At 52.7% G+C, this 24,993-nt stretch overlaps 1 protein-coding gene across 5 annotated transcripts in view; it reads right to left on the reverse strand.

Annotated features, from left to right (window-relative positions):
• The window catches only part of KDM4B (lysine demethylase 4B), a 127,701-nt gene extending 105,825 nt beyond the window's left edge, over positions 1 to 21,876 (reverse strand). For 2 of the 5 annotated variants that reach the window (XM_024745697.1, XM_024745696.1), the window contains exon 1: positions 21,786 to 21,804. Coding sequence is in view for 3 of the 5 variants with exons in the window: in XM_024745701.1 (XP_024601469.1) it covers positions 21,786 to 21,821 (36 nt within the window). In the remaining 2 variants the exon portion in view is untranslated. Of the gene's footprint in view, positions 1 to 21,785 lie in introns of all 5 variants that reach the window. The other 3 variants (XM_024745701.1, XM_024745700.1, XM_024745702.1) reach the window with 2 other exon arrangements.
• Between the last annotated feature and the right edge of the window lie 3,117 nt (positions 21,877 to 24,993).

Genomic DNA, 24,993 nt, shown 5'->3' on the forward strand with positions numbered 1-24,993 from the left:
GAGGTTAAGGCTCAGCCCTCAGGCCACAACCAAGTTAAGGCCTCTGTCCACCCTGACCTATGTCCACGCGGGGCTAGGTTCACCCGCCTCCCCTGCTCCCGCAAGGACTGAGGGCTCCCCGTAGCCAGCCTGTCACCACCCTGGAGGCCCTGAGACACCAGGGGCCTGGCCACAGCCCACTCAGCACAGGGCAGCCAGGGCTGAGGCATCAGGGGGCCCTTAAGTGTGGGCTGGGCACAGTGACTTCCTTTCAAGAGGGACAGTATGGAAAGGGGGGAGGTGTGACCTTCCAGTGGAGACACCTGAGCAGCACGACCTCAGCCAGGGGACCAAGGTCAACACCAGCAGTGATGAGTCACGTTGACGGCAGGCACCCCGAGATGAAGGATGAGACGGCCCTTCACAGGTGGTCCTCCTCCCAGCACCCAGCGCCCCAGTGTAACCGTGAGAAAAACAGCAGACAAGCTCCTACTGAGGGAGATTCTACAAAATCTCTGGCCACAGTCCTCCTCAAACCCGTCAAGGGCATCGAGAACAAGGGAAGTCTGAGGAACCATCACAGCCCAGGGGAGCCCAAGGAGACGAGACACCTGAATGTCACGGGGGTCCCAGACGGGGTCCTGGGACAGAAGAGGACAACAGGGGCAAAGAAGGCAAACTGAATGAAGCAGGACCCTAGTCAACGAGAACGTACCCATAAGGTTCACCGATTGCAACAAACGAATCCGCCTCATGTAAAACGGAATAACGGGAGACTGGGTATCGGGGTCAGGGGGGTAGGGAACTCTCCCTAGAGCTCTCAATTTCTCTATAAATCTACAACTGTTTAAACGATAAAGTCTATGTAATTTTTAAAAGGAAAACAAAACAGAAAGGCCCTGGTGCCTCCTGCTGCCCAGGCTGGCAGGGCTGGGCCGCTGGCCTGGTAGCGGTTCCCGGGTAAGCCAGGCGCCGAGAAGAGAACTCGGGGTGGGCAGGGGGCGTCCAGCTGCAGTGAGGGGACAGACTGAGCAGCGACCCAAGGCCTCAGACAGCACCACCCCAAAGAGGCACACTCTGACCATTTCTCCTTTAAAAAGGCGCCGTCTGATAATCGGATGATGTCGCTCTTCCTTGGTGCCCGCCCCGCAGACGCTGATGGCTCCTCCACCCTCTGCAAAAGGCAGGCAGGTGGGCCGGGAAGAAGCAGCAGGAACAGGGGGAAGAGCCAGCTGTCTCCACACGCTGAGGCACCAGGAACTGCCACCGGCTGTTGGCACCTGTGGGACCCCACAGGCCTGGCCTCCCCACCCCGGGCAGGAGTAGCTGGGCCCCTGGTCCTATCAGCTCTGGGCCACCTAGGGCTAGCCCTCGGGATGGGTCCACCCACACCGCCCACGGTGGCCCGGGAGCTGGGCCCGGGGTCCGAGAGGCAGAGAGCTGACGGGCAGCTTCCGCCCACAAAGGCAGGGAGCCCTCCTCGCCTGTGTGTGTTATCTGATCCAGGAGGGCTCAGCGCCCAACTCGGCCTGCTCCCCGCTGCTCCCAAGGTGAGCTGGAGCCCCTCGTGGGAGCAGGGAGGGTGGAAATACTCATAGAAGACGGGGACTCCCAGGAGGACGTAAGCGCGGTGAAGGGGCACCGCACGACCAAAGCGAGGACAGCGAGGCCAACAAGTGGAAGTGACAGGCCCGACTATAAACCCACAGAGTGCCATAAACACACGCCGGCCCTTACTGGTGTGAGAGTCAAAATGTAACGGAAGTGGGGGAGAAGGGATAGCTCTCTTCCACAAAAAATTCTAGATCATAGTGCAGACGGAGTGAAGGCAACATAAATGCGCCGTGAGATCTGTATGGTAATCCCTGCTGCAGGAAAGATCCACCGCAGACGCTGAAACTGACAGGCAAATGTTTATGAGAAGCAGGTGTGCTTTCACGAGGTCCCAGAGGAAGAACCTGCAACCTTCCGGCACAGACTCCAAGCAGGTGCCACCTTAACCGAGGGGTGAAGGCTGACCCCACAGGCAAAGAGACACATCAGCACATCGCCCTGGGGCAGCCTCCCTCAAATGCATAACCTTCGTGTCACCATGAGAAACAAAGCCAAGGAGAGGGACACTACAAAATCCCCCACCAGTGCTCTCCGGAAGTGTCAAGGTCACGACACACAAGGAAAGACTGAGACACGGCCCCAGTCCAGAAGAGCCTAAGGAGCCTGACGCCTGCACCGTGTGGTCCCGGGTTGGGTCCTGGGCAGAAAAGGGGCTGAGAGGGACAACCAGTGGGATCCTAATAAAATCTGTTGTTATTACTTCAGGTCATCCTTCCGCAGTTACGTTAGGGGTTAGTATCAGGGCAACGTGGCTGAAAGGTACATGAGAACTCTTTGTACTGTCTCGGCAACATTTCAATGCCTCTTAAATTATTTCAAAATAAAATATCAAAAGCAAAAAAAAACTAAAACAAAACAAACAAAAAAACCACAACAACCTCTATCTCCGTCCTCTGAAGTTCACTGCACAGCAGGTTTTAGCTGGAAGAGGAGAGTCTGGCTGTAAAAAGATCCAAACCGATAAGAAAAGAGAAAGCAAGTTGACGCCAGCCTGCAATCCAGTTTCAGGACTGATTAAAGACCCAACCTGCTGAACGCAAGTTTCAGATGCTTCCTGTTTGAGAGACCTGAAGAGCTGACATTTTCATCAGTCTTTACAGACTGGGAAAAGAGCCTCTCGTTTACAAATATCTCACCAAATCCTCTGTATCCTCACGGACAACAAAATCCAACTGCGGAAGTGGCAATGGCTCAGCTAGGGAGGTGGCGGGCACCCTGGGTTGTCTGGATCCCAATCTCAGGAAGGCTCTGATCTCATCTCCTGGAAATGTAAGAACCATATCATTTTTCTTTAACGTCCGCCCCAGAGACTAGATATAAAATAACTCGGGGTGACAAAGCTACAAGTGATCAAGCCAATGTGGTCCTGGCCTCAGGATGTACAGAGAGCCCAATGGATGAGAGAGGGCAGTCCAGAAATAAACCTGCACATTTAAAGTTAGTTGGTTTTCAGTGAGGTTGCCAAGACTGTCCGAGGGGTAAAGAGCAGTCTTTACCACAATGGTGCTGGCACAACTGGATGTCCATGTGCAAAAGAAAGAAGCTGGACCCCTACCTCACACCAGAGAGAAATTAACTCACATACCTAAACGTTAGAGCTAAACCTCTAAAAATTCCTAGAAGAAAACACACGAATTAATCTTTGTGACCTGGGATTAGGCAACGGTTTCTAGATACAACACCAAAAGAACAAGTGACAAAAGAAAAAATAAACAAACTGACTTTGTGCTTCGAAGGACATAATCAAGAAAGTAAAAAAAAAAAAAGAAAGTAAAGACAACCCACAGGATAGGTGAAGATATCTGCAAACCTTAGATCTCAAAAGGGACTTGTATCCGGAATAGATAAAGAACTCTTATGGGTCAACAACAACAAAGACAACCTAATTCACAAGTGGGTAAAGGAACTGAATGGACACCTCCCTGCAGGAGATATACAAACAGCCAGCAAGCACCTGAGAAGACGCTCGACGTTACAGCAATGAAGTGAGGGACAAAAAGAGGCTAAACCCCAGAGAGGGGGCCTCCCAAGCCCGCTCCCCAGTGGCAGAGCCTCACACACAGTTCTGTGATCACACTTCCCATGGTACATCCTACTCCATTCTCTGGAGACCATGGCGGGGCTGCAGACACCAGCACAGATGCCCCCGAGGGGTCCCAGCCGGCCAGCCGGCCGTGTGACCTGGGGCAAGTTCCTAACCTCTGCACCTCGGTTTCTTCATCTGTCAAGTGGGGGTCACCGGCCCTACTGTGGGGTTGCAGGAGGTTAAACAAGGCCACAGACAAAAGCACCGGAAGGAGACCCTGGCACACAGTAAACCCTCGTATATGGCAGCTGTCATGGGCTTTGTCATTTAAGAGCTTCACTCGGGCAAGGAAGGCAGATCTGGTGACATGCCCCCAGTGGCCACCCAGGACTGCTCCCAAGGGCAGTCTGGCAATGTCTCTTTTTAAAAAAATACCCGCCTTCTTCCACCGGCTGTTCTTTAGGCCTTTATGCTCTGGACACACAGCCCACCTGTCCACCCCAACTCCTCTGCAGGACCTGCCTCTGCAGGGTCGGGAGCACCGGGATGGGAAGGTTCCAGCTGGATCTTGAGAACCTGAGATGCCTGGAAGCGATCAACCATGACCTGCGGGGCACACTTCGGATCAACCATGTCCTGCGGGGCACACTTTGGATCAACCATGTCCTGCGAGGCACACCTAGCACGCTGGAAAGGAAAGCGTGTGCACGTGTCTTTCTAGAGCCTGACCTCCTCCAGGGGCTGGGGGCATCACAGATCAGGGAGTGGGGGGAGACAAGGGTGGCATCTCAAAGCACTGGGTAAGGGTGGAATTGAATCAATGAGGAAACGTCAAAAATCCAACTGAAAAGTGGGTGAAAAGCATAAACAGGCTATTCACAGAAAAGATATCAAACTGGCTTTTAACACATGAAATGATGCTCGACCTCACTCCTAATTTCAGAAATGCTCACTGAAACTACACTGAGACCCCGGGACCACCCTGGTGGCGCAGTGGTTAAGAATCCGCCTGTCAATGCAGGGGACACGGGTTCGAGCCCTGGTCCAGGAAGATCCCACATGCCGCGAACAACTAAGCCCGTGTGCCACAACGACTGAGCCTGTGCTCTAGAGCCCGCGAGCCACAACTACTGAGCCTGTGTGCCACAACTACTGAAGCCCGCGCACCTAGAGCCCATGCTCCGCAACAAGAGAGGCCACCAAAATGAGAAGCCCGTGCACCGCAACAAAGAGTAGCCCCCGCTCGCCACAACTAGAGACAGCCTGCGCACAGCAATGAAGACCCAATGCAGCCAAAAATAAATTTAAAATAAATAAATAAATGAAAGTAACTACACTGAGACCCCATCTCTCACGGCTCAGATCGGCAAGTACGTTTCCACTAGAACAGCACACCCTGCTAGTGAGCCTGTGGGACCAGACCCTCTCGGTGCTAGTGAGAGTAAACCCATCCGCCACCCCAGGAGGGAACGTGCCAGAAGCTAACACACATCTTGGCACTTATCTTTTGAGCCAGCAATCCCACTTCTAGAAATCGACCCTGAAGATACTCTTCCAAGAATATGAAGATACCTCTACACCAGGGCATTCACTGCTGCACCGTTTGTACCAGCAAGATACTGGAAACAAGCCCAACGCACGTACAGGGGAGAGGCTGGGTTAACTGTGCTGCAGCCCCCAGTGGACACCACGCAGCTGTGCAGGAGGGCGGGCACACCTCCATGGCCAGATGAAGCTGTTTCCAGGACACGCTGCGCAGTGAAAAGTTCAAGAGTGATCCCCACTGTGCCACCTTCCATGTACAAGAAAATATACTTGGGACTTCCCTGGCAGTCCAGTGGTTAGGACTCCGTGCACACACAATTCTGCATTTCTGAGACATAAACTAATGAGATCATTTCCTGCAGGAGGGAGGGCGAGGAAGGGTGATGATGCATCTCTCCAGACACTTTTCTGACCCTTGAACCATGCTAATGTCCCACATACTAAATGAATGAGGGAATGAATGAAATCAATAAGAACTGTGGGGGGGTGGGAGGAAGAATTCTACAATGAAATACAAACAGAAGCAAACCAAACGGTATTTCAAGTACATAATACAACCACAATAAAGAGGAAAAGAAAGAACTAAGCCATGTTACTTTTAAGCATGGTTTTGGAACTCTGTGCCTTTGAGATAAAGATAAAGCAAATATTGACTTACTCCAGGGGCTTCTTTTACTGTGGGTGACGCAGGGCTCTCACTGACAGAGTCAGAGTTACAGAAGAGGGAAGGGGAGGCCTGCAAGCAGCCTGCACGAACAAAGGGCTGGAAGTGGAGGTGTCGGTGTGAACTCGTGGGCACTAGTGTGTATAGGTAGAAGCAGAAATGGATGTGGGTGTCTATGCGATACATGTACACACAGACACACTAATGTATGCACATGTGTATTTATTTACACACCTATTTCCCGGGCAAAAGGGCCCAGAGGCAAAGACACCCCCTTGGCAATGAGCAACTGAACACCCAGATCTTGGTTTCTAAATGCACTGTCCACAAGAAGAACCAGGGCTCCTTAGAGAAGCAGTCAAGCCTGGAGCTGAGGTGGGAGTGCACAGCATGGGCCTGGACCCCCTCACTGTGCCCGAAAGTAGGGAAGTACCCAGAGACTGGTGGGCACGTGCCTGAAGGACACGAGGAGCCAGCGGGAGGGAGCTCTACCTCTGGATAAATCTGGGACCACTAGAGCATCCGAAAACAATGACAGCAATGGATTACAATCTACTGAATCAGTTAAGGACCCATGCGTTCCCGCTGATATAAATAAACAGATGGGGAAGAAGAGACAGCTGTTCTTCACAGTAGAAAGCCAACTAATAAATGCAGAAGGAACGGTGGAATTAGACAATCCCTACTTGGCAAGAATCAACAATGGCTGCCCAAACAAACAGTGAATGTTGGGGGAACAACGGGGTGTTTACAAGGTCCCCAAGGACCTCCCGCAAGAAACTTACCAATTACAAATGGTAAAATTGTAACTTCAGGGTGGAGAAATCTGGAAGACACCCCCTTACCCAAGTGGGCCAGGTTGATGCCACCAGATGTGGGCTCCAGAGACAATGCTCCGAGAAGGACACCAGACTGCTTCTGGGATGTTCCTGCCAGACGTGAGAGGACCCCCAGACAAACCCACACCGAGCGACGCCCCACAGGATAACGGGCCTGTACTCTCCCAATGTCCAAGCCACGAGCCAGAAGGACAGACTCAGGAACTGATCCAGATGAACAGAAACAAAAGCGACGAGACGTATTCACGCGGTGTGTGAGCCTGGACTCTGAGAATTTTGAGAATTAACTTCCTGGTTTTGATAATTTGATAAGAGAATCCCTTGTTCAGAAGAGATGCCCACTGAGGTATTTAGAGGTAAAGAGGCACGTATGTGGAACAGTTCAGGAAGAAATGCTCAGACAGAGAGGACGAGAGACAGAAAAGGAACAAGAGCAGCTGTAGTGAAAGGTTAACTCCTAGAGGCCAGGAAAGAGGTGTCTGGGAATTCTTCGTGCCATTCTTGCAACTTTTCTGGAAATCTGAAATTACGTCTCTGAAAGTTTTTATTCAAAAAGGACAAAAAAGAGAAAGGAAGCACTTGGATTGAAAAGACAAAAAAAAAAAAAAAAAAAAGAAAAAAAAAAAAAAAAAAAAAAAAAAAAAAGGAAGCACGCGGGTGAAAGGCCAGGGAGCCAAGGAGGCTGCCAGCACCTGCTTTTGGAACATCGTGGACAAGAACAGGGCCTGCCAGCCCACCTACGTCTTTACTAGGCTCGGGGGGTCAGGGACGCAGCCTGGGCAAAGGTCACCACCTGTCCCCAGCCCAGGCAAGGGGCTGGCGCCACACGGAGAGCAGGGCGGACACCGGCACCCTGGGAGGGGGTGTGGCACCCCAGCAAGCTCCCCACACGGCCAGAAGGCCACCCCTGCAGACGCTCAAGACACCAGCCCATTCTTTACTCGTGTGTACAGGTCTTCGATGTTCCATGACTAACCATTTAAAACCATAATCATTGACAAAATAATCTTCCTATTTCTCTGCAAAGGTACCTCGTAAACGGGTGAAAGGCCAGGGAGCCAAGGAGGCTGCCAGCACCTGCTTTTGGAACATCGTGGACAAGAACAGGGCCTGCCAGCCCACCTACGTCTTTACTAGGCTCGGGGGGTCAGGGACGCAGCCTGGGCAAAGGTCACCACCTGTCCCCAGCCCAGGCAAGGGGCTGGCGCCACACGGAGAGCAGGGCGGACACCGGCACCCTGGGAGGGGGTGTGGCACCCCAGCAAGCTCCCCACACGGCCAGAAGGCCACCCCTGCAGACGCTCAAGACACCAGCCCATTCTTTACTCGTGTGTACAGGTCTTCGATGTTCCATGACTAACCATTTAAAACCATAATCATTGACAAAATAATCTTCCTATTTCTCTGCAAAGGTACCTCGTAATTTTGTGGGGCCGGACAACGCAGGTGTGCTCACGTTCTGAGCCCGGAGAGGACCCTGTCCCTCACCCACGGCCCTGGGGACCCTGGACAGGTTCCCTGACCTCCCCAAACAGCGCTGCTCTTCTAGAGCTTGTCTGGAGCTTCCCCTGGAGCTAGTGCGAGGGTCAGGGATGACCAGGACAGATAAAAAGGCCGATGACGGGGGCACAGCTCACCATGTGTGGGCCCGGCTCTAAGCACCTGGCACGTCTGATCAGCCCCAAAACCCTAGGAAGCAGGTACTGCTCTCACAGCCCATTTCACAGATGAGCAAGCTGAGGCACGGGGCAGTGATCACACAGCCAGCAACAGGGGAGCCCAGCTCGAGATCCGTGTCCCAACCACGAGCCTCACCAGCCTGTGCAGACTACAGGAGAGCAGCGTGGAAAACACACAGCTCTGTCCCCACCTGGGGCCTCCAGACTGTGGGTCCTTCTAAAACCCATAAAAATGCAGGAGAAAATAAAGTGGGCCAGTGTTTTGGTAATCTCAGGGAAGGGAAGACCTCTCTGGGCAGGTCACAAGACCAGGCGCTTTAAAGGAAATGACAAATTTGGCAATAAGCTTTAAAATATCCTATGTAACAACACATCAAAAATAAAGCCAGGAGATAAATTGAGAAACGGAGAAAAAACGTATAATGCTGAGGATGCTAACAGCCCTAATATAGAAAGGGTCATAATAAAACACCGGTTCTCAACCAGAGGCGAGTCTGTCCCCCAGCGGACACCTGGGGACATCTGGGGACATCTGTGCTTGTCAGGACCGGGGGAGGGAAGGGGCTCCTGGCATCGAGGGGGTGGGGGTCAGGGATGCTGCTCAACACCGCCCCGTGCCCGGGGCAGCCCCCGCAGAATGATCCAGCTCAGAGATATCAACAGTGCTGAGGGTGAGAAACCCTGTTATAAGTCAAGAAAAAAACACCCCAGTGTAACACATGGGCGAGGGCTATGAACTGGCATTTCAAAAAAAAGCAGTGACTAGGAGGTGACAGATTAGAAGGAGGCACAAAAGCGGGGGCTGTCGCCAGGATGATGAGAGCCCCCAGCTGTCGTAGGAGCATCCAAGCAGACCACCTTTCTGGGGATAACTGAAAAACACCCTTCAAAATAGAAGGGTGTCCGCTGGGGACTGTGGAGTCAACAAACTAGAAAGACCTCCACCTGACACACGGCAACGACCAGGGAGCCTTCACCACGATGTCAAGAACGGTTCTATCCGGGTGGCAGGATCTGGGGAAATCTGTAATTCACACAGGCTTCTGTCTCTGCTGACAACACTTATGTACCACTTTTATAAGAACAAAGGGGACGCAGAGCCGCCTCGAGAGCCGTGCCAGGACCCAGAGGTCCCACCCCTTCATCTCCATTCCCAGAGGTCCCATGCCCAGCAGCTCCCCGGCTGGTCCATCCGGGTGGATGGGTGCTGATCTCAGGGCAAAGAGGCAGCGCGTCCTGGGATTAAACCATCACCAAAATGATTATGGTCCCCAACCTAATTCAAATTTAAAAATACCAGGCCACACTGGAACCCTCGTACACTGCTGGTGGGACTGTATCACAGTGCAGCCACCGTGAAAGACAATCTGGCAGTTTCCTAAAGCCTCAAACACGGACCTTCCATCTGGCCCAGCAATTCCACTCCTAGGTGTCTACCCAAGAGAAATGAAACGTGTCCACATAGAATCTTGTACATGAATGTCCATATTATGCATCATAGGCATTATTCACAATAGACAAAAAAAGTGGAAACAGCCCTAATGTCCATCGATGGATGAACAGATAAACAAAATGTGGTCCATTCATACAGTGGAATATTACGCAGCCATGGAAGGAGTGAAGCACTGACCCTCACTACAACACAGATCCTCTGAGAACATGATGGTCAGGGAGAGAAGCCAGACACTGAAGGCCACACAATGTGTGATTCCCTTTATATAAAGCACCCAGAACAGGCAAATCCACAGAGACACTACAGCATTTGGTTGTCTGGGCTGGGGAATGGAGAGTGATTATTTAATAGGTATGGGGTTTCCTTCTGGAGTGATGAAAATGTTCTAGACTTCAATGGTGGTGATGGCTGCACATCCCTGTAAATATACTAACAACCACTGAATTGTACACTTTAAAAGGGTGAATTGTATGGCAGGTGAATTATACTTAATAAAGTTGCTATTAAAAAAAAATACCAAAAAATACCAAAATACCAAAATAGCACGAGAGCTCCTCAACGTTTGATCAAAACTTTGATGCTGTTTTGAAGCTTCAACTAAATGCATCCAGAACACCGGGGCTGCCCACGCTGTTGGTGACCAGAGGCACCCACTCGGTCTGCTCCTGGTTCTCTGCCCGGTGCCATCCTGACCACCACCCCTCAGGCCGCCCACCTGGGCTCTCACAAAAAGAGTGACAGCTAACAACCATCTTGCTGGCCTTCGTAGACTTATCTCGAGGCTGACCTGGGCCTCCCTGCACCGGGTACTCCTTAACCCCAAAGACCTGCCTCCAAGTGGGCATGACACACTGATGCAGATTTGGAATCCTGAGGCAGGATCAGGGCTACAAACCAGTCAGCTTAGATGGGGCAAAGGGGAAGAAAAGAAGGCCAAAACTACAAGGAAAGTGATCACACAGGAGTCAGGGCCTTCCCAAGCCTGATCCTGAGAAGGTAGAGCTTCACAAATATTTTTGATCATTACAGATCGTTTGAGACGTTCATTTCACCAAATGTGAAAAGGAATAAACAAAAGAAGGGTGCCACTGAGGCCAACAGACACATCAGCATCCTTGAAAAACCCAAGTCACCCAAGCCATTTCATTGATCAAATGAGTTTAATCCTTATTAATTCTGTTCAAATGGAATCAGTATAAACTTGCTTCAAATAATACTGGGAATCAGAAGTAGATTCTGGTAAGTTAAGATGTATATGATAAGACCTAGAACAACCACTAAGAATAATATACTTCCAAAAATATAATGAAAAAAATCATTAAAGGAATTAAAACGTTACACTAGAAAATATTCACTTAATGCAAAAGAAGGCAGTAAAGGAGGAAGAGAGAAATAAAAGACGTTGGACAGAAAGGAAAATGGAAGACGTAAATCCAACTCTATTAATAATGACTTAAATGTGACTAACCAATCCAATCAAAAGACAGAGATTCTCAGACTGGAAGAAGAAAAAGATCTTACTATATGTTGTCTATACTCTTTAGATTCAAAAACATAAATAGGCTGAAAATAAAAGGACAGAAAGGGGTCTAACATGCAAATAGCAACCATAAGAAAGCGGGAGTGGTTATACTAATATCACACAAAATAGACTTCAAATTAAAAGTGTCATTAGAGATAAAGATGGCCATTTTATAAAGATAAAAGGGCCACTCCATCAGGAAGATATAACAATTATAAACATATACGAACCTAATAACAGAGCCCCAAAATAAATGAAGCAAAAACTGACAGAAATGAAGGGGAAAATAGACAATTCAATAATAATAGTTGGAGACAGCAATATCTCACTTTCAATAATGAATAAAACAAGGAAGATCAACAAAGAAACTGAAGACTTGAACAACACTACAAACCAACAGACATCTATAGAAATCCCCACCCAAGAGCAGCAAAATACCGTTTCTTCTCAGGACATATGGAACATTTTCCAGGATACACCAAATACCAGGCTACAAAACAAGCCTCATCAAATTAACAAGAATTCAAATCATACACAGTAGGTTCTCTGACCTCAATGGAAATTAGAGGTCAATAACAGAAGGAAATGTGGGGAGTCACAAATATGTGAAAATTAAACAACACACTCCTAAATAACCAATGGGTCACAGAAGAAATCAAAAGTGAAATTAGGAAATACTTTGAGGTGAATGAGAATGAAGACACAACAAACCAGAACTTATACAGTGCAGCTAAAGCAGAACTGAGAGGTAAATTTATAGCTGCCTATATGAAAAACAGATAAAAGCTCTCAAATCAATAATCTCAACTTCTACCTTATGGCACTGGAAAGAGAAGAGCAAACTGAACCTAAAGCAAGCAGAAGGAAGGAAATAATAAAGATCAGAGCAGAAATTAACAAAATAGAAATAGAAAACAGAAAAAAATTAAACCAAAAGCTGGTTCTTTGAAAAGATCACCAAAATGGACAAACCTTTAGGTAGAATGATCAAGAAAAACAAGAGAGAAGACTCAAAGTGCTAAAATCAGGAATGTCAAATGGGACATTACTACTACTACCCACCTTATAGAAATAAAAAGGATGATAAAATAATATTGGATAATTAGAGTTACTACTGAGCAATAAAAAGGAATAAACTGTTGATACACACAACAGTTCAGATGGATCTTATGTGAAAAAGCCAATCCCATAAGGTTACATATGATTCCCTAACACTGTCAAAATGACAGGGTTATAGAGCTGGAAAACAGACCAGTGGTTGTCGGGGGCTGAGGGTGGGAGGTGGGGGTGACTTTAAAGGGGGATCACGAGGGAATTGGTCTGTGTTGACAAGACAGGTCTGTATCTTTTTTTTTTTTTGACAGTTCTGTATTTTTATTGTGATGGTGGTTACACAAATCTACACGGCTGATAAGAGATCACACAGAAATACCAAAAAATGAGTGCATACTAAAACTAGTGAAATCTGAGTGAGGCCTGTAGTGTACTGTGCCAACACCAACTTCCTAGTTTTGACAGTGGACTGTGGTCGTGTAAAATGTCACCACTGGGGGAAGAGCGCGTGGGACTTCTCCATACTATTTTTGCAACTTCTTGGGAGTCTGCAATTCTTTAAAAACAAAATGTTTGGGGAATTCCCTGGCAGTCCAGTGGTTAAGACTCAGTGCTTCCAGGACTTACCTGGCGGTCCAGTGGTAAAGAATCCGCCTTATAATGCAGGGGACACAGGTTTGATCCCTGGTCAGGGAACTAAGATCCCACATGCTGTGGGGCATCTAAGCCTGTGCGCCGATCTCATGCACCTAAACTAGAGCCCGCGTGATGCTAACTACAGAGCCCACATGCTCTGGAACTCGCGCGCCACAACTAGAGAAGAGAAAAAAACCCACACACCGCAACTAGAGAGAAGCCCGCACACCGCAACAAAGAGGCCCACGTGCCACAACTAAGACTTGATGCAGCCAAAAATAAATAATAATAAATCTTAAAAAACAAAAAAACTCAGTGCTTCCACTGCAGGGGGCCCAGGTTCAATCCTCCCACAAGCCGTGAGGCCTAAATAACTTTAAAAATAAAAAAACTAAAACCAAAATATATAAAAAACAATATGCGGGATATTTCATCATGGACAGGAGGGCATTCTGCCATATGGGCTGATGGTTTGGGGCTGGGTGATGAGTATGTGGGGTTCTTTACCCTATTTTGTCTACCTTTGCGTGTGTTCAAATTCCCCGTAATGAAAAGTTCAAAAAATAAACAAAGGGAACCAGCACAAGGATGGCCACTAACAAGTGCCTTCCCCATCCAGATTTACAAATATGCTTCAGAATGTTCCATCGTCAGGACTGCATGCCATCTTGTCTGATACCCTCCCCAAAACGATGGCCAGAGAGGAGACCAGGGCCGCCTGAGTGTTTTCACAACACAGATCATAACAAGACGCGGGACTGTCCAAACACCACCTTGAAGAATGGAAGTATTACAAAAAGCCTTTGAGATGGGGTGGCGGCGGGGGAGGGGTGGCACCCTGGGTTCTACAAGAGGTTTCTTCATTTCAAAGTCCTTGTTTCCGGGTGGAAATGATCTGCTCCAATACCAAGGTCTTGACTCTTTCCAAACGGGAAGCTTAAAAAGGCAGAACAATAAAGAAAGAGAAGACCAGTTGACACAACCAACAGAACGAGCTAATACGGTCCAAGGACCAGTGCTCCCCCCGGACCTTCTACACTGGGCCAGTCACCCGAACCACAACACGGGCACTCAAGGGAGCTGAGCCCATCGCTTCACACGTACTCACTCTCTTCCGCTCACAGCAATCCTCTCCGGCATTTCCGCCTCAGGACCTTTGCACGTGCTCCTTGTGCTTCCATGTGGAGCTTCTTGTCCCTTCGAGTAATTCAGACCTCTGCCCAAACATCCCCTGGGAGGGGCCTTCCCTGTTCGCCTGTGAAGGAAGCACTGCTCCCCCAGTTCTGCGATCACACCCCTCTCTGGTCCCCATCACACAGGTGCCATGGCTCCTTGCTGGCTCCTGGGCTCCTGGCCTGCAGGATAAACACGGAGCTGGCTGACAGCACAGAGCCCAGGCTTTGGGGGCTGCGGCGAGCCTGCTGTCTTCTCTGCCGCAGTCCACTGTAAGCCGAAGCTTCTCACTGGCAGCTGGAGTGCGAGCCGAGCACTTATTAACATACGTGCCCCGTTTACAGCTCGCTGGCACCTAACAAGGAGAGCGGGAGAGGACACCGAGGCCCCAAGTCGGTGGCAGTGACAGTGTTCGGGAGCTCGGGTCCCATTCTGAGCTCTGGCTCTAGACTCCAAACCAAGTGCTGCCTGGGGCAGAGGCCCAGGAGGGCCCTGGAGGCTGTGGAGAGGCTGGTCACTCCCAAAGTCCCCTGGCCTTCCTGAGCGCCCAGACGGCTGGGGCGGGGGGTCCCTGTAAGGCAGCACCCCAGCGCAGCCCCGCTTTCCAGGGAAGCCTTTATTTGCCATCAATGCCTCCCGTGCCAGCCTCCGCCGATAGCTGCAAGGGGGTGAGCACCTGAGGGTGCGACGCCGGCACTTAGGGGACCCAGGCGAGGCGCTCCCTACCCCAGGGGAGGGCTGTGGAGCTGCTCCACACCCAGCGGGGACATCCCGAATGCAGATCCATGGAGGCAGACAGCCGAGGGTTCTGGCAGGTGCCCGAGACACCCGTTCTAGCCAGGCCCATCTCCACAGTCCCAACCCAAGTTCACAGGCTGAGCCCCGAGCCCGGCGGGGCTCAGACGAAACCACGGGTCTGGGGAACAAACGTTCTCAGCCGACGCTGCAGGCAGACGAAGGGGAGAGTGGGTTCAGGCTCTCTCCCCTGTGCGGCGCGGGGTGGGTCACTTAGCAACGCCCACTCCCTCGCCCTTGACCGATCCCAACCACGCTGGGGTCCCAGCCCTCCCAGGCTCCCAGCCTGTGTGACAGGACCCCTGCCTGTCGGTCACAGGGCCACAACGCAGGTCCCACACTAGGGTCCTTGCGTCCCCGACTACTGCATCAGCCTCTCGGGGTCCTATCACCCCCGAGCCGACCGCTGGACCCCAGGAGCACACAGAGACCCTCACGAATTGCACACCACTTGGACACACGGCAGGGGCTCAGCAGGGACCACAAGCAGCCTTCACTGTCTTGGTCTTGCCTCTGGTAACTGCTGGTTTTTACACCGGGAGGATAAATTATTTTTCCAGTGAATATCCCTCTAGGAGGCTTGTTAGGAAAACAGCCACTGCAGCTTGGTCGATCCAAAGTTTTCAGGCCTTCTTTTGGCTAAAGGCCAAATTAACAAACACAGGGCCTCGGGAGCACAGGTGCTGGAACCCAAGGCAGCAGCTCCGGGTCCCCCTGTCTCGGCGGCCGCACGGAGGACACCTAACTCAGTCCTCCTCCCCACCCGGAGCTGATTGGCAAACTCCACTGTCCCGCCAGGGCCCTGGCGAGGGCCTGGGGCACCGCTCACCCCAGGACCACGGTCTTCCAACAGGTGGCCCACAGCAGACCCGAAGTCACCAGAGGAGGACCCCAAACGAGGCATGCAGAACAGGCCACGGGGCTCTGAGCTCTGGACTGGCTGCTCCGGTCCAGCCACCCCCAGGACCACCACCCTGGCAGCGTGGTCCACAAAACCCCAGCCAAACCCTCTGACCCACCCCTTTAAAATAAAGAAGCTCCAGGAGAAGAAGAAACCAGCTTATTTTCAAGGTGCCTTCTAATAACCTTGCTTGTTCCCCAACTTTCTTCCCTGGACAAATATGGAACAGCAGCGTAAAAACCGCGGACTCTTCTGGAATGCAGAGTGATTTCAGAAACTCCTCTTGCCACATCTTGATTCACATTCAAGGAAAGACAGAAGCCCAGAGAAAAATTGCCCCTGTAGTCTCTGAACGCTCTCCCTGGGCCAGGGAGACACTGGGACATCAGAGCCAGGTCACTCTCCATGCAGGGCTGTCCTGGGCGCTGTGGGGTGCTGAGCACCTGCCCCAGGCCCCCCCCCCCCAAAATGCCAGGAGCCCCCCCCCAGGTTGTGACAACCACAGATGTCCCCAGACACTGCCCAGTGTCCCCTGGGGACAGAATTACTCCCAGGGTGGGAACTACTTCACTCAGGGATTTTCACGGATTAACTCAGTTAATCTCATCCACCCTTGAAGCAGAGATCTCCACTGTTATCCCCATTTTGGAGATAAGGACACACACCCAGCAGAGGCGGGCTCTGAGCCCAGGCAGGCCAGGCACGTAGGTACCAGCCTCCAACTGCGGACCCCACTGGCCATTGTACCTTGAGACCTCAGGCCATTTAAGACCGTCTGCAGCTGTGGGATGTTATTTCCAAACTATGCTTGTACACGGGTCTCAGCTTTCCTGTGGCCAAAGAAGCATCCCAAGTTCCTGCAAGTCCCTTCACAGAAACATCTCAGGTCCCAAATTCAGAGCCCCCCAAAACGGCCAGCATCCATGCCACAAATGCACTGCCCTGAGCTCAGCCACAGGACCCATCAGCCTTCACAGCCAGGCCAAGGTTTCAAGCTCCCGTTAAAGATGAGAGGCTGCGTACAAGGCTCCACAGGAAGGACTGAGGCCACGGCCACACCACCCTGCCCATTGGGGCTGGCCCTCCAGTTGACATCCTGCAGGCCAGGCTGGTGCACTCGCCCTTCACATGGCCCTAGCTGCTTCATGTTGTGTCTGTCTCGTCTCCCCAGCTAGAGGCTAACAGATCCATAACTTCTGATGGGCTGGGCAGGCAGGCGGGAATGGGATGGGGGGATGGCGGGGCCCAGCCTCCACTGAGCACCAGGCACCCCCTTTATAGCATTCCCGGCCCCAACACAGCACTCAGCTCACCCAGGACCAGCGTTAGGTGTGAAATGCACATAGGATGTCAAAGACAGCACCACAAAAAAAAATTTTTTAAAAAGAGTGGAAAATAACTCATTAACAACTTTTATAATGATTACACGTTGAAATGATAACATTTTGGGTATACTGGGTTCAATAAAATACATTACTCAAATTAATTTCCCCCGCTTCTTTTCACCTTCTAGAAAACTTTAAAGCACACATGGGGCTTGCTTTGCGTCTTTACTAGGCAGCGCTGCCTTAGAAAAGCTGTCGGTTTACACTTTCGCCTGTTTTCTTCTGAGGGTTTTGTCGTCTCAGTTCTCACATTCAGGTCTTAGATCCGCTGGAGTTTGTTTTGGTGCCTGGCGGGGAGGGGCGGGGGGCACCGTAGAGAACCTGACGTTTCACCAGGTGACATTCCGTTAGCCTCCAGGTGTGTCTCCCCTGGTGTCCTCCCGGTGCCACGAGCAGCTCCCTGGCACTTGGGATCCCCCCGGGTCTCCCGTATCCTCTGCTAAGGGGACAGCAAGTCTCTCACACACGTCACTGTCCTCAACACCAGTGGGAGGACCAGAGCTGGTTGGGCTTTGCCCTGCTATGAGGCCACACCCCATCTGTCCCCTCACGGTCCCCGGAGAGCCCAGCTGCATTTCCAAATGGCCCAGCATGGTGACGGCACTTCCCCTGGAGGGCAAGGGGGCAGCCGGCTGCCTCTTTATCCACTGAGGATGCTGGATGCCTGGGCAGGAGCCATGGCCACCTGCAGAACTCTGCTTGGTGGCTCTGTGGGGATGTTCACAACCCGGTGGCTGCCTTCTAAGGTACAGCCCACAACCGTGTCAGGGCCGGGGCCGGGCAGACCAGGGAAGGGAAGTGGCCCAGGAAGCAGCTCGTGTTCAAACCTACTGGCCAGACACGTGGGGGCTTGCGCGGGGGTGGGGCTTGGAAAGGAGGGCACGTGTGGTCTAATCCCGAGCCACGTGAAGCTCTCGGGGAGCCCGCTCAGGGCTTGGACCACACTCAGCCAATCAGGCCAGCAGGGGGGCAGGCAGAAAACAGGACACCCCCTTTCTGGCCCTGGTGGACTCTGGGGCAGGGAGCCCCAGCGCTGCCCACCGGGAGGAGAACGCACAGGAAACAGACAAGCCCAGGCAGCGGGGGCCGGGGCCACGCTGCTCCGCGGAGCGGACGCACAGAGAGGTACTACAGGGGACCGAGCCACCAAGCGAGGCTAGGCCAGCACAGCCCACCCCCTGGGGCCTGCCCAGCACCAGCTGGAGGCAACGGAGGGCAGAGAGGTGAGGATCCCTGGTGAACGCTGGAGTCCAGAACCTGCGCATGCAAAGGGCGGCCTGAGCGCCTCCTGCAGGTGAGCTGGGGCAGCACGCCTGACGGTCGGGCCTCCTGACTCTGGCCTCCCTCTCTCCGACCCCTCCCCACCCCAGCCCTCAGGCTGTAGCCTCACAAAGGGTTTTGGTGCTGCCTCTGCTGGCGGCCGACTGCGTGAGCATTCTGCACGCCACAGCCCTGGAATTCTGGAACTCCAGTGCAGGGAAAAGAAGGGGCAGGAAAACGTAGAAACTACTAGATCCCCACAGCAGGTAGTGGATACACAGCGTGTCCACCCACACACGGGCACATCACTCTGCCGTGAAGAGGAGAGAAGCCCTGACACTCGCTACCACGTGGACGGACCTGGAGGACACGATGCTCAGTGAGAGAAGCCAGACACAGAAGGACACACAGGGTGTGATTCCATTCACATGAAACATCCAGAACAGGCCGATCCACAGACACAGAGAGTGGGTTCCTGGTTGCCAAGGAGGACGGGGAATGGTGAGTGACGGTTAAACAGCTATGGGGTTTCCTTTTGGGGTGAGGGAAGTGTTCTGGAATTTGATAAAGGTGATGGTTGCACAACTCTGTAAATGTTCTAAAAACCACTGAACTGTCCCCTTTAAAAGGATGAATTTTATGGTATATGAATATTATTATACAATTAAAAATATATGTTTAAAAAGGCAGGGCAGGAGCATTTGAAGATGGGCTGTCCTAGAAAACTTGGGATCTAGTCGTCAGCACACCAGAGCCAATCTCTGGACAGCGGTCCGTGGCTCCCAAGTGACTTGAACACCTCTGGTCTGGCCTTGCTGACTAGACTCTACGCTCCTTGAGGGCAGAGCTGCTGGCCCCTTCTGCTTTACCCCTTGGAGCCTGGCACAGGGGGGCCCCAAAGCTGCCCGAGAGACAGACTGGAGGGCTACCCCGGCTTCCCCTGCTTCCTCCGCGAGGGTATCCCAGGCAGGGCGCTGAGTGTCCCCTCCAAGTCCTTGCTCCTCTGCCTGCTGTTCACCTCGCCCATGACGACAAGGCTCGGCCCTGGTGGCAACTCTTCTGCCGCTCCCGGGCCACCACCCGAGCCAGCAAGCACGGCCCCGGCCCTGTGCTTGGTTTGCATCTGTCCCGGCAGTTCTGCTCCCCCAGGCCCTGCCATCCCCACTGCTCTCGGGATCGCGGCTCTAGGCTTTCATCACAGGCTGGGACCCGCTGTGGGCAAGAGACACTGAGCCGCTGGCCTCGTGCATGTGGGCCAGACGACTGGCGCTCTCCGCTGGGTGACAGCAGATGCACGGATAGGCCCGGGCTCGGCGCACGTCTGACGGCGGCGGATCTGCTGCAAAGTCAGCCCTGGTGGATCGCGCAACCAAGATGCTGACCACCTGGCCGAGAGCCACACGGGAGGCCTGCTGGCGGTTCCCGATTTCCTATCTTCACCTCGAGGCTGGCGGACAGCATGGCTGGGCATTTACAGAGGCCACTCCACCCCTGCTCCCCGCCGCAGCCAGCCTGGATCTACCTACGCCACACACCCCAGCCGCAGCTTGTCCACCGGCCGGCTGACCACCCTTCCTTCCGTGGGGCCCGGCACGGGGGTCTGGACGTGCAGAGAAGCCCATTTCTCGAGGACAGCGCTGCCCCTCAGTCTCCAGCTCATAATGGGCTCGGGTTGCCCATGGGGCAGCCAGGACACGAGGAGGCCGGCAAACCAGAGCCTTCCTTCCCGAGAGGGTGTCAGAGAGCTCGCTTTCTTCACCGGCTCCCTCCTCTTCCTTGGAGGAAGGAGCTGGAACGAAGCAGTGAATCCAGAGTTTCAACTCCAGGGCCTTCACTCACACGCAAGCTGGATACAGCAAGGCTCTCTCCCGACCCGTGGCGGAGATAATCAGATCCATGCAGCTCCAGGGCCGAGGTAGGAAGCCGGCCCGCGGATGCTGGCCTTTCTGATGGAGGGGGGTTTAAAGCACAGAACGGAGGCCTTCCCTGGCGGTCCAGTGTTTAGGACTCCACGCTTCCATACCAGGGGCCCGGGTTCAATCCCTAGTCAGGAGACTAAGATCCCACAGCCGAGCGGTGTGGCCAAAAAAATAAGAAATAAAACAAACGACAGAATGGGCAAAGAGTGGGATCTGAAGGGGCCAGCGGCAACTCCCAGTCCAGCTGCCTGGCCAGGGTCCTGCATGCATCCTGGAGGCAGCTCCCAGGCTGCCGCCTTCCCAAGTGGGCCGCCCAGCACACGGCCCCTCTCCACCCGACGCGTGGTCCGGGGCACCCCCGGCACAGCCCTGTCGCCGTCACTGCGCCGGCTGGCGGCTTCAGGCTGGCTCCTGCTCAAAGGAGGCCTCCGGGATCCCTGCTCTCCTTCTGCACAAAGCACAATTCCGGATCCCCTGCCAGCTCATCCTCCACGAATCACTTCTCTCCATGTTCTCTCCCCTGAGACTGGAGCGAGCAGCCACGAAACCATGAAGGTGGGCCCACCTCCACCCCTACCTGCCCGGAAGGTGCCGTCGCTTGGGTGCAACTGCAAACACAGGAGGGAAGTGGGTCCCGGGACAGATCCTGCCGCCCCACCCGCAGATCACCTCTTCACAGCTCGCTGTACAGGTTCATCTGAGAATAGGAGCCGTGATCGCTAGTGCTGGCAGCCAGGGCCAAACCCACATTAGCTCTGGTTCCGCTCTGTACCCAGAGACCCATTCGGGGCGCAGCAGCCCTTGGCGCCTTGCTTTCTGATTCTTATTCTTTGTCCACTGAACAAAACACACCCGAGGCCCAGAGCGACCCCGCTTGACCAGCGCTACAGGCCTCCCGTGGGGCAAAGACGGCAAGGCAAACTTTTCATCAATGCCCTCGGGTCCACGGGAGCCACTGAGGTGGGATGAGAAAAGAAAAGAGGGGAGGGAAGGAAGGAGGAAGGGGGAGATGGAGGAGGAACAAAGAAAGACAGAGACCAGCAAAAAAAAAAAAAAGGACAGCAACTTTGGAAAGCCAAGAAGTTCTGAGTAATCCTCTCCAGGTTGTTTATTTCAATCAGCTAGAGAAGGCATGACCATAAATTAACGGTATGCTTCCTTGACAAGTCAGAACACTCCTGGGACAGACCCAGATCTAAGACGCTAACAATCTGCCTGGCTGGGAAATCCCTCGTCAGCCAGTGTCCACGGTGGGGAGCAAGGCCAAGGGCACGAGGTCGGCACAGTCCCGCTCCCGACACAGGCCGGCACACTGCCCCACAGCCGTCTCCCATCCACTCACCCCACAAAGCTCAACTCTCACACACACAAGAGCCATCTCTCCACGAGTATTCCCGGGGAAGGCCAGCGGCCGGAAGGCTGCAGCAACCTCCTCCCAGGATTCCGCTGCCCCTTCGGAAGGGGCGCTGGTGTTGGTAAAGAGGATGGGCCAGATGCTTACAAAACAAGAGGATTGGGAAACAATGTCTTCCTTTTAAACCCTGTGAGGTCAAAACAAACTCCTTAAGCCCAGAACACTCCTTCTCCATCTTCTGCTGCCTGCAGAGGTGCAATACAAAGGGGGCATCACGGAAAGGTGGGGCATTGCCAGCAATGAAGTATTTGCCCCTGTTTACATCTACTTTTTTTTTTTTTTGCCGCACCGTGTGGCACGAGTTCCCCGACCAGGGATGGAACCCGCACCCCCGGCAGCTGAAGCGCGGAGTCCTAACCACTGGACCACCAGGGGAGTCCCTACATCTACTCTTTTCTCAATTTTGAGATTGTTTTGGTGAATGGGATCATAGCATTTTCTTACATTCCCTGCACTTTAAATTTCCTCAAAACAATCCAGGATCCGTTTTTTAACATACAGAGTATGATTCTAAATACTTTGATGCAGGAAAGATGGAAATTCATTCATCCAACAAATGAATGCTTACTGAACACCCACTGCGGGCAGGAACTGCCTGAGGTGCTGGGGATACACACAGCGACCAAGACAGATGTCGCTCCCACAGCGGGAACCTCACACCCTACTGCAGGTGCTCCCACACTATGTCCCACAGGTCAAATCCAGCCCACTGCCTGTTTCTGTATGGCTCACAAGCCCAGAATGGTTCTGATGGTTTTTAATGGTTCAATGGGGGGGAAAAAAAAAAATCAAAAGAAGAAAAATAGTTCATCATATGTGAAAAGTATGTGAAATTCACATTTCCGTGTCCATAAATAAAGTTTTATGGGAACAAAGGCACAGTTGTTGGTTTCTGTACTTTTGTATTGCAACAGCAGAGCGGAGAGGTCAGGTCTGAGACAGTCCCACCTACAAAGCGGAAAATAGTTACTTTCTAACCCTTTACAGGAAAAGCTGCTGCCCTAGTGGATGAGATGGACAATAAGTACATCAACAGATTGATACAAATTCCTGGTAGTGCTGAATGCAAAGAATAAAAGGCAGGTTGGGGAGAGAGAGTGGATGGAAGGGTGAATTTGGGCAGTGAGGTCAGGGATGGCCTCTCTGAGCCGAGACCTGAGTGACAAAGAGACCTGAGGGGACAGCACTCTGGCAGAGGGAACAGCAAGTGCAAAGGCCCTGAGGTGGGGAAAAGTAGGCAGGTAAAGTGGTTTCGACTGAAGGGAGCAGGCACGGGGCTTGGGGGGGAGGGTGGTGTGGAGAGCACCTCATAGGACAGAACAGGGAGGCCATGGAAAGGGTCTGCAGCCTTTCCCAAGGACAACAGGAAGCCACTGGAGGGTCCAAGCAAAGGAAGACCGTTTTTCAAGTTTTTAAAAGTCCCTTGAGGGAGCAATAGTGAGAACTGACAGATTAGTCAGGACGCCTTATCCAGCCCCCAAGATGCTCCCAGAACAAATCAAAGCAGGGAGTAAACTCAAAAACCAATCCATGGGACTTCCCTGGTGGCGCAGTGCTTAAGAATCCACCTGCCAATGCAGGGACACGGGTTCGAGCCCTGGTCTGGGAAGATCCCACATGCCGCGGGGCAACTAAGCCCATGCGCCACAACTACTGAGCCTGCGCTCTAGCACCCACGAGCCACAACTAGTGAGCCCGCGTGCCACAACTACTGAAGCCCCCGCACCTAGAGCCCGTGCTCCCCAATAAAGACAAGCTACCTCAATGAGAAGCCTGCGCACTGCAAGGAAGAACAGCCCCCGCTCACCTCAACTAGAGAAAGCCCACGTGCAGCAACAAAGACCCAATGCAGGCAAAACTCAATCAATCAATAAATATAAATAAATAAATAAAATATATGATCGCCTTAAAAAAAAAAAATCCATCCAACCCCACAATCATCAGTTCATGGATCCGCTCAGGCCTTAGTCTTGAGGTGGCACAGGCTTTTTTAAGTATTGTAGTTAAATTCATTTCATTGTGTAAAAGTACCTGCACCCGGCACAGTAACAGTCCCGTGACCTCAGGCATCATTGCTCATGAAGAGGGAAGATGAAAGGGGCAAGTCACCTCAAAGCCGACTTGAAGCAAGCTGTTAAAGCCGATGGACAGGCAGGGGTCACACAGCGCTAAACCTGCCCACCACGCTTCCAGATCGCGGGAGCATGTGGAAGCCTGTGGGGGTCCCTGCAGGGGCTCGGGAGACCCCCACACCACACCTGACGGCCCGTGGTGGGCACGTTTGCAGGCGAGCACCTCTCCTCCAGGAGACAGAGTAGGAAAGACCTGGACAGCCAGGCCGAGGAGTGTGCCCCGGACATAGTTTGCAAATATGAGCCCCTCCCTTTTAGACGGGGGAGGGGAGGAAAGGGACAAACTGACCTGGAACTTGAGGTCAGTCAGGGTCATGGCCAAATATCAGGCTGCCGTGGGCTTAAAGGTTAAGTGAGAGAGGGCCACCTGGGGGCACTGGGCTCCAGGGGACACTGGGGGGACACTGGGCTATGTCTGGGGACATCGGTGGTTGTCACAACTGTGGGGGTAAGGGTGCTCCTGGCATCAACAGGGTGGGAGACACGGATGCTGCTCCACACCCCACAGTGCCCGGGACAGACCCCCGCCAGAGAACGACCCAGCCCTGAACGTGAATGGGGCAGAGTAGGAAGGGACCTGACGTTAGTAAGAAATCAGCGCCAGGTTCAGAGCACCCTGTCACTGTGTGAAGCCACAGTGACTCTCATCCCCTTTGACCCCCTCAATGACCCAGCATGGGCTCTTATTATACCCATTTTACAGATGAGGAAAGCAAGGCCCAGTGTCATGCCCCAGAGGAGGGATGTGAAACCGGATCTTTCAGACTCTGTTTGGGGAATGGAGTCAAGGACAGGAATCCAGGGGCACCAACAAGAACACAGGTCAGAAAGGAGTCCAGGTTCAGCCCCTCTCCTCCGTCCGGTGTCCTCAGCCAGAAGTGGAGGGACCGGGGCAGGGCAGGTCAGAGCTGTGGGGGTGAGGTCCCACTGAGCAGCCCGGGAGGTGGGGGGACAGGTATCTGGAGCGCAGCCAGGAACCCCCCCCCCGGGAACTGGCAGAGAAG

The sequence above is a fragment of the Neophocaena asiaeorientalis genome, unplaced genomic scaffold (assembly GCF_003031525.2).
Source record: "Neophocaena asiaeorientalis asiaeorientalis breed wild unplaced genomic scaffold, Neophocaena_asiaeorientalis_V1.1 scaffold357, whole genome shotgun sequence".
In the NCBI taxonomy this organism is placed as follows: Eukaryota; Metazoa; Chordata; class Mammalia; order Artiodactyla; family Phocoenidae; genus Neophocaena; species Neophocaena asiaeorientalis.